Source organism: Lithohypha guttulata, assembly GCF_036872675.1.
Source record: "Lithohypha guttulata strain CCFEE 5908 chromosome Unknown scaffold_1, whole genome shotgun sequence".
Lineage (NCBI taxonomy): Eukaryota > Fungi > Ascomycota > Eurotiomycetes > Chaetothyriales > Trichomeriaceae > Lithohypha > Lithohypha guttulata.
In genome coordinates, this window is record NW_027042750.1 from 3372327 (window position 1) to 3385756 (window position 13430).

The window sequence follows — 13430 nt, forward strand, 5'->3', positions numbered from 1 at the left end:
GGACAATAACATGTGGCCTTGATAACTTCGGGCCTCCCAAGTATGTCTAGTCAAGACCTTGAGCGACCATTCTATTCTCCTATATCCGGTATCTTGTAACCTAAGTGCACTGTGTACCTTCGCCCACTTACTCAGAGTCTACCGTTAAAGCTGAGCTAGGCTCTTCCCAGACGATGGACGATCCCATGAACTTGCTCATACTCGATGGATCTAGCAGTATAACACAAGACTCTCCTCCTTCTGTCGATCCTGTCGGGTTTCTACACGAGCTAGCCGAACGGGTATGCTTCCTTCCCGCTTACCAATTCATCGAGTCTTAGTACTGACGTCTCGTTCTTGCCTTGCAAAGACTCAACTATTGGCTTGCCTACGATGGCTCGGAGAATTTCATGTCCTCGCCTGTGTTCCTCTGAAGACTTCCGTCCCACTCAAAGACGTAGCACACCTGGTTAACATTCCTGAGTCACAGCTTATACCCGTGATACGTTTCACGGCCACTGCAGGTTTCCTTTGCGAGCCTCAGCCTGGCCATGTAGCACATACCATCCTCTCAGCACATTTTGTGACCAGCCCGACACTGCTCGATACGCTGATGTTCCTGACGCAAGTGGCCGTGCCGAGCTCGATGCAAATGTCTGCGGCCACCAAGCGAACTGGTGGAACCTTTGGTTCTACCGACAGCTCCTGTTACAATATTGCTTTCAATACGGCGACCACCTTCGCTACCACATGTTCGGGCTGTGGGAAAACGCAGCGGCAGGCCGCCGCATTCGAGCAGCTTACTGGAGACGGATCTGACAATGGTGACATCATGGACATTCTGCCTTGCCTCGACTGGCTTCACCTTAACGACGTTACTATTGTCGAGGTACGTCTTCTTACTACTCCAGCATGATCATGGAGCTAACGTAGGATATTAAGGTTAATGCACGATCGACGGCTACAGCCGACAGTCTATCGAGTTTGCTCCCGAGCTTGTCGTTCATCGTCCAGTACCACGAGCCCGAAGACACCGGACTTTCACGAATCCGACCTCAGCGATCTCTTTCGGCAGCCCCGCTTCCCCATCAGCCGTTGAGCTCCACAGGCTCGCATCCTCGAGTTAGCATTCAGTACAGGACGCCTGGCACGCCACAAATTGTGGAGGGCGCGGCAGTGTATATCATCCACTTACCCCAAGCATCTTTGTCCCGGCCTGTACAGTCAGTGATCAATGAATCGGTTGTAGAACTGAAAGCCCATTTTGCTGCTCTCCGAGCACATCCGAACTCAGTCGTCATCCTAGTGGCAAGGGTCCTTCCAGAGCCAGGGACTGTCAATTCTGACGTGGAGAGAGCCGCAAGACTACGCAACCTGTCCATGCACCAGATTGCAAAAGTCCAGGATCCGGGTGTACATGACATAACCGAGGTGTTGAACAAAGCAAGTGATGGCTCTTTCAGGTTGTTCTTGGTTAACAAGTACATCAGCCGCAAAAGCTCGGTCATGGCTTTCGAAGCGCGGTGTTGGGCATTGTGAAATTCTCCGGGGGAAAGACTTCGGAATACATAGGCGTTGAACAATCATCCGAAGGTCAACTTACGTCAAGGACTAAATACGGAAGAATTAAGACACGTAATCTGATCTCCCATACTCCCAAGCGCCTCTTGAATGTGACTCACAACTCGACATTTTGCACCCACAGCTCTTTCCAAAATGTCTGGCTCTAACCAAACGCAGCGAAATACCCTCGAGACGTTCATCCAAGGATGGAGAGGGTGGACTCCCGAAGGCATGATGGCAACATTCTCAGACGACTGCACCCAGTCCGCTCTCCCCTTCACCATGCACCAGCCACAACGAAACATGCAAGACATCAAGGCAGCACTACCCAAGCTCATCCGAGTCGTCGACAACTACGAGGTAAGCAAGCACGCAAGCAACCAAACCCCCTCTTCATCAACCACAATACACTTACTTACCATTATTCACCTCTCTCTCTCTCTTACACGCACACACAGCTCAAAATCCACAACATCGTACACGACACCACGAACGGCAAAGCCGCCATCTACGCGATTTCGAAAGGAGACACCCCGTTCGGAGATTGGAATATGGAATATGCGGTGTTCGTCGAGTTCAATGAGGACGGAGACAAGATTGTTAAGCTGGAGGAGATGCTGGATTCGGGGTTTATGAGGGAGTTTGCTCCGAAGTTTGGGTCGTTTTTGATGGAGAATCCGGATTGGTAAAAGAAGGAGGAGGAGGAGGAGGAGGAGAGAGGTTTGGGTATATGCAGACAGCAATCTAATTCTCATTTCCACGTATATTTTTAAGATCTTACCGCGATCGTTTATGTGTAGAGCAGCCTCACCAGTAAGTGATGCTTTCGAGGCTTATAATATGAGATCAAGAAGTTGACTTGACTTACGTGGCTACGAATGGTGACATGGCATGCGTGAGACTAGTATAGGAGTACACTATCTCCAGACCGTATGTTGTCTTGCAAGCTTGTGTCTATAGTCAGATACACTACTCGGATTCCGAAGTTTTTCTGCCCTATCAAATCCATTGATGGTTCAATCAGCCGCTTGATGTCAGCCGGTTCCACCCTACTTCTGAGGTCGATTAAAGTATAGCTCGGGAGTCCACCCGGGATCGAATTGTGTTTGATCCAGACTTGATGCGGGAGAGTCCCCAATTGAGCCTGAGTCGGTTCCTGCCTCGCACGATCCCGAGTCGACTTGCTGGGCACGGGGGCTGGCATGATCGATTCTCGCCTCATTGCTTTCCTCGCCCTGACTACATATAAGTCAGAGTATATATGAGAGCTTAGTCAAGCTTGCTTTTCGCAGGAATTTCGTAGCCAGTGATAACGAGTATAAAGTCGGACTGGGAATTTCTGCGACTGTATGGGATACACCCACTCTCAACCTTGAATTCTCGCCAAGTCATGTTATCAATCTGACTGAGACACTTGATTCCCGATCGTCTGTCGGGTGATTTAAGGAATGAGTTGTGATGTGACTACCTGGATACTCCGAAATGATATGTCATGTGTTTCCAGAGGGATGTCATCGTTTCATCTTCGATCGTTCAATCTCCGCCAGACTTAAAGACCAGGTTGATTGATCACGGACGATGTCTTGTCAGAGAGTTCGATCGAAGACAGAAGACAGTGCTTGATTGTTGCTCTCAGGACAACTACCACCACACTTATTGCACAATATCATCTTCCTCTACCTGTCAGTATGGTTTCTCAAAGTCTCACGCAGAAGGCGAACTTCCTGACCTGGCTGACATCGTCGACTTCGGTGCTTTTTCTGTGGCTAGCAACGACAATCGACCCTAAATGCCTTGGGAAGATCCCACGAAGACATCTCAAAGCCGACTCGGGTCAGGAAAAGCTGGCTGAGATCGATGGTGGCCCAATCGAAGCCGCCAAATCAGTATTTGAACACATCGAAGAAGGTCTCATCAAAAATCCGGACCAAAAGGCAGTAATCTGTTTACACCAGGATAAGAACCACCTCTCACAACTGATTGCGACAGGAGATCCATCTGTATCACCTGCTGAGGAGCCACGCGACCAATCTGACGAGTGTCTAACGTTGACATATCGGCAGCTCCATCATACGGCTCAGACGTTGGCGGCAGGTATACTTGCCAACAATGTCAAGCCAAATTCGAGCATGTTAATGATCATCCCAAATGGTGGTGAGTATGCTTTGTTAGTCTGGATTTGCGCAATATTGCGGATCACATATGTATGCGTTGATGAGTCGATGGGAGATTCTTCCTCTTACCGAAAGCTTCGAGAGATCATGAAGACAGTGAAGCCATCTCTGATTGTGGTTTCAAGTGAAAATCGTGCCCTTGCAGTGGACTTTGCTATTGCAGATTTGAACTTGGCCACTCCAGTCAAAATTTGTTTGGCTGATATATGTCAAGTGGGCTGGAAGTCACTCCTGCAGATCATGAAGGATTCTCCTTGGTGTGCTGTGGATCCGGGAGTCCTGCTTGATAATGCAAGGAACGACGATCCAACCCGGATCAATTCAATAATATTCACGTCTGGTACTAGTGGAACACCAAAGGGATGCCCGCTCCGAGTAAGCAGTATGTCGCACATTCTCAGCTCTCAGTCCTGGCTCATCAACAAGGATAATTGTGCCCGCGCACTACAAGCAGCTCACAACTCGCGAGGGATTGCGCCAGCGCAGACTTTGCAGACTTGGAAAGCTGGTGGAGCAGTAATGATGACCAGTAAGAGTTGTGATGTTGGAGAGATTGTGGAAGCCCTTCAGCTACACAAACCAAGTTTTATTGCTCTTTCGCCAGCAATGGTTTCAGCCATCCGGCAGAGGATGCAGGTAAATCCGTTCGAGACGGGCTCTGTCCGATCTGTTCAGGTTGGGGGTGAAGCAACGACGAGAACTTGTTTATCAGAATGCACTGCTCTATTCAATAACGCCAAAGTTTTCGCAAACCACGGAATGACCGAAGGCGGGGGATCTTTCTTGTGGCCTTTCTTTGACACGCCTCTGGAGGCGTTACCTCGTTTTGGGGAGCTCTGTCCGATTGGAAAGGTGGCAGCAGGATCGACTGTGCGGATATGGAGAGGATGCAATGTTGCGAGAAGGTGTGAGTTGGGCGATCTGCATATTAAAGGATCAAGTCTGCTGAGACAGTACATGTCTGGGGAGTCTGGAGCTTCGTTCCTGGATGACGAGCAGGGTCGTTGGTTTGTGACCGGAGACACGGCCATGATCGATAATGATGGAGTGGTATTCATCCTGGGCCGAACGAAAGACATGATTTCGAAAGGAGGATCTATTGTCGTTCCTGCTGCTATCGAGAGTTTTCTACAGAGGCGGCTAAAGCTACAGGTTGGTGTTCGAAATTGTTTCCTCACGTATTCACTGACCGGCTTAAACTAGGTTGTGGTTGTCTCGATACCATGTAAGAATGGTGGTTACGAGTCTTGTGTGATAGTTGAAGATCAAGCCGATGGTGAGATTTCTTCGTGGTTGGTGGAGGAGTTCGGGGCGTCGTACGCTGTCCGACATGTCTTCGCTATCACCGAACTTGGGCTCGATGGAATGCCAAGGAGCGGCACTGGCAAGATGGACAAGCTTGCATTGCAGGATGCAGTGATGAGGAGGTTGGAGGAGTCAGTATCTTGACCATCTCGTCGTACTCAGTGTATCGGTCGGCGACGAAACAAGTCCTGTGTTCCAATTCGAACTTTCTGCTTAACATACCTGAGACCTGCCGTAAAACTCTGCCTCCTTTCATGAGGGCACTGTGAAGAAACAGAAAGGACTCTTAACTCACAAGCGAAGGCGACCAGACCGAACACCCCGGGGTCTTTCCTGAGAACATCCCCGCAAACTGGGATAATTAGCTCCCCTTTGACGGAATAGCCCTATTTATTTGCCATACAGCCTCCTTCCATTGCAATCGTGAACATTATGAGTCGCGACTACGTAGGTAGAGCGGCGTCCGATTCAACGAGGACTTTTTGGCACCTTCCTGACACGATGATGGGTAGTCGCCCCAAAAGCACTGCTAACAGTTCTAGCACTACTACGTAGTACTTGAAAAATGCAATGCCCCAAGAAACCTCTGTTGCCATGTCAGGCAGGTATGACGAGGGTCACGTTGCAGCCCACACCGCCTTGCTTTGGAAGAGTTTCTACGTCCACCACACCACAGGCATAAAGCGCTAAAGGTTGACACTGAACAATGGCAAACGAGACCGAGACGGATCCGAGCGAGCGAGCTTTTTGCTACAACCCAGAAGTGTTTTTGGTTGGCAAGAAATATTTTAAAGAAACTATCAGCTTGATACGCACACTGACGTCCACCCCTACAACTCCAACTAAAGCCTAAAATACTCCACAAGCGCCTGGTCCAACCTCTTTAAGCTCACCGGCTTGACAAAATACTCATCCGCGCCCGCCTCCAGTGAATTCCTCCGATCCGCCACCGAGTCCTGCCCAGTAATCATAAATATCACAGACCGTTTCAGTCCATTATCCTGCTCAAGCTGCCTGATCTGTCTACACGCCTCGATCCCGTCGCACTCGGGCATTTGCAGATCCATGAGGATGAGGTTGTATGGTTTGTAAGGCGAGTCGAGGTCGATCATGGCGGCTTTGTAGGAGGAGACAGCTTCGTTGCCGTTGCTGGCTTTGCCGAAGGGGAGAATACGTTTTTTGCAGTACATTTCGAGGACTTTGAGGTTGACGTGGTTGTCGTCGACGAGGAGAACACGAAAGATGGCTTTGCTTCTGGTGTGAGTGGTGGTGGTGGTGGTGAAGGTGAGGGTATCGGAAAGGATTTGAGACGTGTTTGAGATGACTTTGCTGAGGGTGTCGCTCGGTGTGATCGTGATCGTGCTGTAGGATGGATTGTTTGATTTATTGGATATATGAATACCGAATGCGTGGTCGGCTTCGAGCATGATTTCGTCAAGTCGAGATTTGTAAAAGGGTCCGTGAATGTACCACGCTAAATGTGGTTTCATGTCGTCTGCCATAGAGGTTTGGTAGGCACTACTGAGTGGACCTTCAGTAACCGTAATGACCATAAGTGGCGTTTCAATCTGGCTGAGGCCAGTGTAGCATGGCTGAAATGGTTCGGCTTGGTTCGTGATGATGACTGATCCACGAGGACCATCTGCTTTTTCGAATCCACGAGAAATCAAATGTGTTTCAAGGTGGGAGAGCAAGTGCTCGTTGCGTGCTGATTGTCGAATTTTGTAAAATCTTAAAGGTAAGTCGCCAAAAGTGGGTGACTTGTGGCAGAACACGGAGTGGCTGTTAACTGCTCTGGAGTATGGTAGCTTGAGTTGAAAGTGGCTGCCTTTTCCTAACTCAGACCATATGAGAGATAAGGAGCCGCCAAGCGAGGTGGCCATTTGAACTGCTAAACTCAAACCAAGACCAGCGCCTGTACTGTGGGTGTTACCCTTCTCGAAAGGCAGGAATACACGTTCCTGGTCGCATCCTGCTATACCCATACCAGTGTCGATTACGTCAAGCTGCGAGCACGAACCCAGCAAAGTCGTACGTACCAGTATCCTGCCACGGGAGGTTGCGCTGATAGAGTTGGTTAACAACGACTTCAAGAGCTCCTTCAGCACATTCGCATCCACGTTTATTATGGTGTTTTCGTCTGGCAGATGGTATTCGAACAGGATTGACAAACCCTGTAGCTGATTGCTAGCATAGCTTGGTAGTACATCATCAAGCACTGTGTCCTCCAAATCCCGAATGTCGTACTCGGTCGGCCTGATAATCATTGTATCATCCGCAAAGGCATTGAACTTCAATATCGAGTTAATGGACGTCATAAGCTCTCTGCCAGATCGTTTGATCGAGGAAAGACATGCCGGAAAGGAGAACTCGTCACTGAAGAGTGCTTGTAGACCTTTGACCTCACGAATCCTCAATTCCTCGTCCATTAATTCGGCACTGCTGAGAATACCATGCAACGGAGTTCTCAGCTCGTGAGTGATACTACGTAGGAACAGATCCTTGGCGCAAAGAGCTTCTCTAAGTAGACGGTCTTGCAACGTGGAATTGATGAACTGCGCGCATTGATCGACAAACCAGGCATCTAAAGAGTCGAAGATACACCGAAGCTTTCCTGAAGCTACGATCAATGCTCTCTCTCCTTGTCTTAGGTATGCAAAGACTGCCCTAATAGGACGTCGTGCATCACTGAAAGCGTCTGTGTCTTGCATGCCGTGTTTGATGAACTCGGTGTCCTCCCACAAGCCATCAGTGAATTTGGAGCATTCGATCCGAACAGAAGTTCCACTGATCTTCACAGCATTGGAAACGACTGGCTCAAGCGAGACATTCACTCCTCCATACAGTGTTGTCAAAAGTCGTATGACTGCTGCCTGTGGATCGTCGCTGTCTGCTGCCCGCAAATGACTCAGATGGTTCAGCATGTTCTGACGCTCGTTGAGGCGACGCATTCTTGTTCTCGATACAAGCTCTGCTGCAATGGTGTCGGCAGCCCGTAGCAAACCGCGTTTCTGGTCCTCGGTCAGACGCTCCTCGACCGTGTTGGAAGCGATGCAAAGACTGCCAAGAGCAATCTCTATACCATCCGCCAGCATAATTCGCAACTGAGTACCAGCATAGCTTCGAAGTCCACCAATGGCTACGTGTGGGGAATTCTGAAAACGCCAGTCTTTTGACATATCGGTAATCATGAAGACAGTCCCAGGGGACATGTTTACGGTATGAGAGCATGTACTCTCGCGACGCGGAAGATTTAGTATGGGCAGATTCGCCGTGACTAGTCGGGTATAGTGATCATTGTCCAGGATGCCGACGATGGCAAATTCCCATCGGATTGAGTCCTTGAGCATGCCGAGCAAATTGCTGATCCTCCATAGAAAGTCCTTGTCCTCGGTCAAACCCTGGGTGTGATACCACAGCGTGGTAAGGCGGACATACTCATTCCCGGTCAATACAGGATATAGATAGGGGTCACGAAAATCGGTTGGGGGTGAAGGTGGTGAGAAAGTCTCGGCGTCCAAACCAGTGGATAAGCCATATGTATCTGGGCCTATGGTGTTGCGAGGTGCGAGTGGTTCTTTGTGCTTTTGTTCGTCAAAGATGGGATTGATATCCGTTGGGCGGCTTGGCAGGGACAGAGAATTGATAGGTGCACAGCCGAAGGCATCCGCGATATGAGGCACGGACAAGTACATGTGCGCACGACCGGTTGAATATCTTCCCATGATCATGGCCTGTCAAGCACCTTCCAAGGCGCCCACGACGCGTAGCCTGCTGTAGTGACAGCAAAGGGGGTGTGTGTGTGTGTGTCAGATGGATTGTGGCTACGCCAGCATCAGAAGAAAACATCCCCTTCCATTTGGGTCTCACCAAACCAGATAACTCAGCTGTGCAGACGTGACGGAGAAGAAGTCACGACTTTGCAGTCAAAGAGGCAAGGACGAGGTATGGTATGCACGGAAGCAGGTGACTATGGTATCATTGAAGTCGCTAATTCACACCTGATCTGGCTGCGAAAAAGTGAGGTCGACCAGATGGCAAAAAAGTAGTGTTGACGGTGGAGATTAGGCGGCAATCTAGAACGATCGAGTGCTATTTGGTGAATGGCATGCACTGGGACCCAGAGGCCGCAGATGATATGCTTCTGCTTCTTAAAGGCGGTTATTGCACCACCGCTTGTTACTGCTTCCAAGTACAGTATAGGGTGTCTTGATCTATCTAAATTGACAGGGTGACATAGAATTGGGTGTGGAGATCGATCGCCAGTCCTTGTCCCAATTCCCATTTGTTTCACTGGATAACTGAGCGTTTGTCATCACTGGCGCGGAGTACTTGAATTCGAACAACAACGTCTGCTATACAGAAATTCTTAAAGCAGCCTCGGTCATGTAATAATATGGAGGATGTGCCCGTGATTTCCTTAGCCAGACCAGCTTGACTCGTTGGTCTGTGTAGCGGCTCGGTTTCGCCAAAGGGCATCGTGGTATCAATGCAAACGCGGACACGGACATGGGATGGAAATACATTACCGACCTCAAGCTATCCTGTTGGACCTCGTCCGGCTTCTGGCTACGTTTGGGAGTCGCTAAATGGCCGACTTTGTTCCCATGCTTTAAGGTGGATAATATTTTGAAGCCCAATTGGATTTTCTCGGCTTTATGGTTCCTAGGGGGCAGAGATCGTGTCCTCATTTCTCAGTCATCTACATATTGCTTGTTGAAACAACCGACCCAGGTGCTAAGTTTCCGACAGTATCAGGACGCCACGCTCAGACACTACACAAATCAAACCCGCATATACGCTCAAAGTACCAACATCCTCTCTAGCAATGGCTCATCTCCCTGTCATCACCATATTACTGCATGATACTGACCACACTTGTTCCTTCAGAGAACCGAATTCTGAAAACTCGGTTTGCGTTCTGAAACATGCCATCCTTGAGACTCACAACTATGAATTGACTGCCCTTGAATCTTGTCTTGATCAATCGACCAATATTCTGTGTATGGCTCAAGTCCAGTGCAGCATCTACTTCGTCCAAGATGTACATTGGCGCTGGTTTGAACTGCAACAATGCCATAATGAGCGACAGTGCAATCAGGGAACGTTGACCACCCGAGAGCTCATTGAGGGAGGATTTCCAAACCTTGCCCAGACAGACTTTGACTTCGAGACCTTCCTGAATGTGGCTGACATCATCGTCGAGCGGCACAAGTTTGGCAGTATTGTTCCCAGGCAGGAGGTCGGAGAAGATGTTGCCAAAATCTTCGGTGACCTTCCGCCACGTCTTCAGCAATGCCTCCTTTTTGTACTCGTCCAGGGAGACGATTGTCTCTTCGATCTTGCGTTTGTCCTTGATGACTGTACGTAGCATGTTTTTGAGAGCAGTCTCTTTCTTCTCGACACTATCAATCATGGGCATTACCTTTGGATTAATCTTTTTCTTCATGCCTGCGAATTGTTCAGAGAGGTTCTTGAGGGTGCTGCGAGCTTCGTTGAGGTTACGAGATGTAAAGTCGTATGGGGTTCCGGCTCGTCCAAATTGATCACGATTGTCGGCAATCCAGTCGTGATCTTTCTCAAGCAGCGACACGGTTTGTTGTGCGGCTTGAGCATCTTTGGCCAGCTTCTCGACAGCATGAGCAAGTTTTTGTGCTTCGAGAGACTCTTCGGTTATTTGCTTGCTTTTTTTCGATTTGGTCTGTTCAAGTTCTTTGACTTCGTCGTCAAAAGAAGAGAGTTTGGCCTGTTCGTCTGCCAACTCGGCCGCAGCAATGTCATGTTGTCCCTGCACTTCAGCTTGCTCCTGCTGAGAACTTTCCAGCTCCGCGTTTGCTGCTTGGATATTAGAGTCGATCTCACCGAGTTGCTCTTCTGCGCCAGAAATGTCCAACGTAGCTTGTTCAGATTCAAGCCGTGCGTCCTGCAACTCCTTTTGCAAAGTCTTCACAGATGCTGAGGTCTCGGTCAGGGTCTTCTTGAGACGTGACAAGGAGGTCTCCAGTTCCTGTAATTTCCCATCCTTGTTGTTGCTAAAATCTGCCATATCCTTTTCGATCCTCTTCACATCCTTTTCAGCGACTGCCTGCGCGGCTTTGGCTGTATTTAGCACTTCTTTGAGCTCAATGATCTGTCGCCTCATGTCTTCAATGGCAAGGATAATCGACGAGGCTGCGTTGCCATTAATCTGGTCTTCTGTAAGCTTGATCTCGTGCAACTTGAGATCAAGCTCCTGCTTTCGAGTCTTGATCGACTTCATCCTCTCTGCCTCAGCTTCCATAGCAGCTTGCAACTCCGATAATTCCTGCTCCTGCAACTTTAGATTCTGTGTTATCTCGTTCAATTGTTGTAAGACAACCAACATGCCACTGGAGTTTGGTGAGCTGCCACCAGAGAGTGTACCTGAAGGATCGTAGACATCACCTTCCAAGGTAACACTCTTCAGCCGTACAGCAGCATCGAAGGTAACTTTCTTAGCAGTTTCAGCATTATGACAGATCAGAGTTGTGCCGAAAACATAGTCCATAGCCGCTGAGACCTCATGATCATAGCCAATAAGCGATAGCGCTAGATCAACCTTGCCAGGTGCTACTTTCTGTGCTGCGCCGATTTTTTCTGCTGATGCTCGAGAGGACGAAATCTTGTTTAGGGGAATGATGGTGACCCTTTTCTTCAGCTTGCCATTTTGCAACAATTGTGTGCCGGTTTGGGCAGTGTCGACAACCACGTTATATAACCTGCCACCAGCACATATCTCTAGAGCTGTACCAGCTACACTCTTGTCCTTGTTCAAAGTAAACAGCTGTGCCACCAAACCTTTTACCTTTGAGCGGTCGAAATTTGGCGAGGGATCTTGATAATTGAAGTCGACGTTCGATACCTTCTTCCTCAGTGAATCAGCTTGCTCTCGAAGTCGTCGGACACTCGTTCGTAGAGCAGCTTCCCTCTCACGCATGGCCTCTTCTTTACCAGGCTCGAAGCCTAGCCGAGTTAATTCTTGTTCGAGTTGTCGAGCCCCTTTCTTCAATGATTCAAGACCATTGAGAAGGCCAGAATTTTCTTTCTTCGCTTTCTCAGCACGTGGCTCTTCTTCCTTGATTCGCTTCTCGAGATGAGCAATTTTCATTTTTGATTGTTCGATTTCAGTAGAAGTATTATTGGCTCTACTTCTCGCCTCAGATAGTTGTCCTTGATAACCACTCTCTTGGCCTTCCTTAGATGCGACACCAGTCTGTAGCGTCGACAACAGCTCCTCCTTCTTCTCGACTTCGGCATTTTGAGCATCTAGGTCTGCTTTGGCGACAGTAAACTTCTCTTGCAATCTGTCGTATTGATCTTGTCGATCCGCGGCAGTTTTCTGCAAACCCTTTACAGTTTTCAGCACGTCCTTCTTTCTTTGCTCCTCTTCGAGCACACTACTTTTTCTAAGATCTAGAAGTGTAGACAGCCTCACGAGCTCATGGCTGTACTGCTTGACCTTCTCCTCTAGAGCCTGGAAACGACCACCCTTGCGTATTTCCTTGTCCCTTGTTCCTCTAACACGTTGAAGGTCGTTGTCTATGTGGTCAATCTCCCTCTTCAACTTCTTCTCGTTATTGTGTAGATGGTCGACTCTAGCTCGCTTCGTTTCGTGCTCAGTGTTGGTGGACTTCATTCTTTCGCCAGCTCGAACGTAATCGGCAGCAACAACGATCCTGGTCAACCTTTCGACATCGCCCTGGGTTTTCTGGTAATCTAACCATGCCCTCTTCTCTCCTCTCAACTTTTCTAGTTTTGGCTCGATCTCCTCGCGGAGTAAGGATTCAATTTCTTGTACTTTGGTCTCTTTTTTAGTCATGGTCTTGTGCGCCTTCTCTTTCCGATCCTCGAACATTCGTGTCCCAGCAGCTTCCTCAATCATGGCCAAGATCTCGGCGGGCTTCATGTTCAAGACCTTAGTAACGCGGCCTTGCATGATGATAAAGTTGGGATTGTTGATGTTCAAACCAACACTTTGAAACAGGTTTTGCACTGTGGCTTGCTGCGCTCGATGTCCATTGATCAGGTACTTGCTTGTACCTCCCATAACTATCTGTCTCGTGACGCTTATTTGCTGGTATTCTTCGAAGCCGATTGGACTCTTGCTCTTGTCGCTGTTGTCGAAAACTATTGTGACACTTGCTTTGGTGACACCAGCCTGGCCGCGCTTGTAGATGAGATCTTGCAAGTTCTGAGCCCGTACTACACCCATGTTCTGGATGCCAAGCACAAAACATATCGCATCGAGAATGTTAGATTTTCCGGAGCCATTGAGGCCAGTGATGGCGTTGAATGAGTCGTCCCAACTGTTGATTACTGTGCGCACAGCGTACGACTTGTACCCGTCGAGAACAAGCTCGACGACCCTCATATTGGGCACAGACCAGTTGT

General features: G+C 48.9%; 5 protein-coding genes across 5 annotated transcripts; 3 read left to right on the forward strand and 2 right to left on the reverse strand.

Annotated features, from left to right (window-relative positions):
* Nucleotides 1–592: 592 nt before the first annotated feature.
* LTR64_001234 (uncharacterized protein) lies at nt 593–1518 on the forward strand (the record flags this gene model as incomplete). Its single annotated transcript, XM_064895615.1, has 2 exons — nt 593–868; nt 922–1518. The coding sequence occupies 2 exons, from the start codon at nt 593–595 to the stop codon at nt 1516–1518; spliced, it is 873 nt and encodes a 290-aa protein (XP_064758302.1).
* Nucleotides 1519–1695: 177 nt separating this feature from the next.
* Nucleotides 1696–2231, forward strand: LTR64_001235 (uncharacterized protein; the record flags this gene model as incomplete). Its single annotated transcript, XM_064895616.1, has 2 exons — nt 1696–1902; nt 2001–2231. The coding sequence occupies 2 exons, from the start codon at nt 1696–1698 to the stop codon at nt 2229–2231; spliced, it is 438 nt and encodes a 145-aa protein (XP_064758303.1).
* A 999-nt stretch (nt 2232–3230) lies between these two features.
* LTR64_001236 (uncharacterized protein) lies at nt 3231–5165 on the forward strand (the record flags this gene model as incomplete). The annotated part of the gene is made up of 2 exons (XM_064895617.1): nt 3231–4868; nt 4920–5165. 2 exons carry the CDS (start codon nt 3231–3233, stop codon nt 5163–5165), a joined length of 1884 nt encoding a protein of 627 aa, XP_064758304.1.
* A 698-nt stretch (nt 5166–5863) lies between these two features.
* LTR64_001237 (uncharacterized protein) lies at nt 5864–8746 on the reverse strand (the record flags this gene model as incomplete). The annotated part of the gene is made up of 1 exon (XM_064895618.1): nt 5864–8746. One exon carries the CDS (start codon nt 8744–8746, stop codon nt 5864–5866), a length of 2883 nt encoding a protein of 960 aa, XP_064758305.1.
* A 1130-nt stretch (nt 8747–9876) lies between these two features.
* Nucleotides 9877–13410, reverse strand: SMC2 (Structural maintenance of chromosomes protein 2; the record flags this gene model as incomplete). Its single annotated transcript, XM_064895619.1, has 2 exons — nt 9877–13345; nt 13373–13410. The coding sequence occupies 2 exons, from the start codon at nt 13408–13410 to the stop codon at nt 9877–9879; spliced, it is 3507 nt and encodes a 1168-aa protein (XP_064758306.1).
* Between the last annotated feature and the right edge of the window lie 20 nt (nt 13411–13430).